The sequence below is a fragment of the Solanum stenotomum genome, unplaced genomic scaffold (genome assembly GCF_019186545.1).
Source record: "Solanum stenotomum isolate F172 unplaced genomic scaffold, ASM1918654v1 scaffold25677, whole genome shotgun sequence".
Taxonomy (NCBI): Eukaryota; Viridiplantae; Streptophyta; class Magnoliopsida; order Solanales; family Solanaceae; genus Solanum; species Solanum stenotomum.
In genome coordinates this window covers 9193-11098 of record NW_026028654.1, presented here as the reverse complement: position 1 = coordinate 11098, position 1906 = coordinate 9193, and the positions used below count along the sequence as shown (strand labels likewise).

The 1906-nt window shown below is 35.1% G+C and overlaps 1 protein-coding gene across 1 annotated transcript; it reads right to left on the bottom strand.

Moving 5' to 3' along the window:
* Positions 1 to 558: 558 nt before the first annotated feature.
* On the bottom strand, positions 559 to 1164 carry LOC125851435 (vacuolar protein sorting-associated protein 29-like). Its single transcript, XM_049531228.1, has one exon. It carries the CDS (start codon positions 1147 to 1149, stop codon positions 817 to 819), a length of 333 nt encoding a protein of 110 aa, XP_049387185.1. The 5' UTR covers positions 1150 to 1164; the 3' UTR covers positions 559 to 816.
* Between the last annotated feature and the right edge of the window lie 742 nt (positions 1165 to 1906).

Here is a 1906-nt window from a genome sequence, read left to right as displayed (position 1 = left end):
TATAGGTTCACTGCCTCATAAAAACTTTAAGATATTTTCATAACAATAAAAGGTCGCTCTTAGTTATAACTTTGATTTTATATTTCACTGGTTATTTATGTTCTTAAATTAAATGTACTTTATTCCTACCTTTGACGGAATGTTGCTGATGTTAATGATACACCATTCTGAATCCTTTTAAGCAAATTTAACATAAATTTCGTTCATAAAATTGAGATTCATACTCAACATATGCAGAGAACGGAGCCTCTTCAAGGCATTAATATTGCAGCTGCTTATTTCAACACAACCACCAAGGGATGTGGTAAAATTATAATAAATCCCTTCACTTCTAACGAGAAATTTAGAGTCCGGGGTCGATATATAGAGAACCTTTCAGTAAGGAATGCTTTATGCCCCTTTAGTGACTTCCCCACCTGAATTCGAATACAAGACAGACAAATTTATTCATGCTTACATCAGAAGAGATTTTAACACACATATTTTCTACTTGGCTATTGTTGCAAAAGCCACAATCAGTCTATCAACGCACAATATTTGACTTTAAAGAAAAGGCAATTTTAGGAGCACAATAATCAACGAAGACTTTGTCCAAGTTTTTTTTTTCCTTACAGAAGATTCATTCCAATCAACCAACTGAATTTTCAATGCATACTTACTAAAGTAACTGAACATAACTCAATTATCAGAAGCAACAGGAAAATAAAGAAAAAAAGTTAGTAGAAAAAGCCTTAAAAACAAGCAAAACAAAGGAATATAATGTCTTATCGACTCTTGGGATTCCAGTAAAATCAGCTGAATTACAAGTTCTTGTATTCAATTAGCACTCTGTGTTGTTGTCTTCTTGAAATCAATCTTGTCAACTTTGACTTCTCCATCAATGAGTTCATAAACATAGACCACAACACGCAGGGCATCAATGTCCATGAGAACAAAGCTAGGGTTGACATCATATGTGATGCTACTGTAGGCACCAGTAGCAGATCCTGGATTTATAACAACCCCTGCTTCATGTTTGTAAGCTGTGAACTGATGGGTGTGTCCAGTCACAAGTATGTCTACATCCAATTGCCTTTGAAGCATAGCTAATGAGTCCAAGTCACCCCATGGAATAACCTGGAGGACAAAAAAACAAATGGAAGATACCATTACTACTAGAAAGGGCGACATGCTTGTGAAGTAAGCATATTTCTCAAATAGTTCTTAAATAAATACTTAAGTTTAGAGGAGTAAGTGGAAGACTATTTCTGAAAAATTGTATGCAAAAAGATTAAAGACAAACAATAGTAGGAGATGTAGTGGGTCAAAAAGTGGGGGAAGTCGAGTGACAGAGACCACAATAGAGTACAAATTTTGCCCTAATATTCTTGTAAGTTAGAAGCAGAAATATTGGAATTGGAAAGACATGGCACTACACCTCGAGGAAAACCAACAATAAATACAGCAGGGCTTCTTCAGCAGTATAGATAAATGCATTCAGATCTAGCAAATATGCAACAAAACTTCAATCTTGTGCTTAGCAAGAATGTTATTGCAAGTAAATTAAGTCTCTTTACAATAACATACCAACAATAGTTCCTTTTTTTATGACAACCAACAATAGTTCCTTAGCAAGATGAATAGGTAAATTTGGTGTGAGCACTGATATAGGACAAGGCAAACATAGAACCTGCAGCCAAGAGAGGCATAAACATGCACAGAGATAGGGCAGTGTGCATGTTAATACATATGTATCTGCTACATACCATTCAACTAAGTGAAGAGTACTTAGATGTTAGTTTTCGCCCTGACAAGAATTCAGATAACCTGAATAACCCAAATTACCTCAGCAGCNCAAAGAGTCTTTAAGTAATCATGAACCTCCTGCAAATGTAATTTGGATGAGGTAGTCAATACATTTTCATAA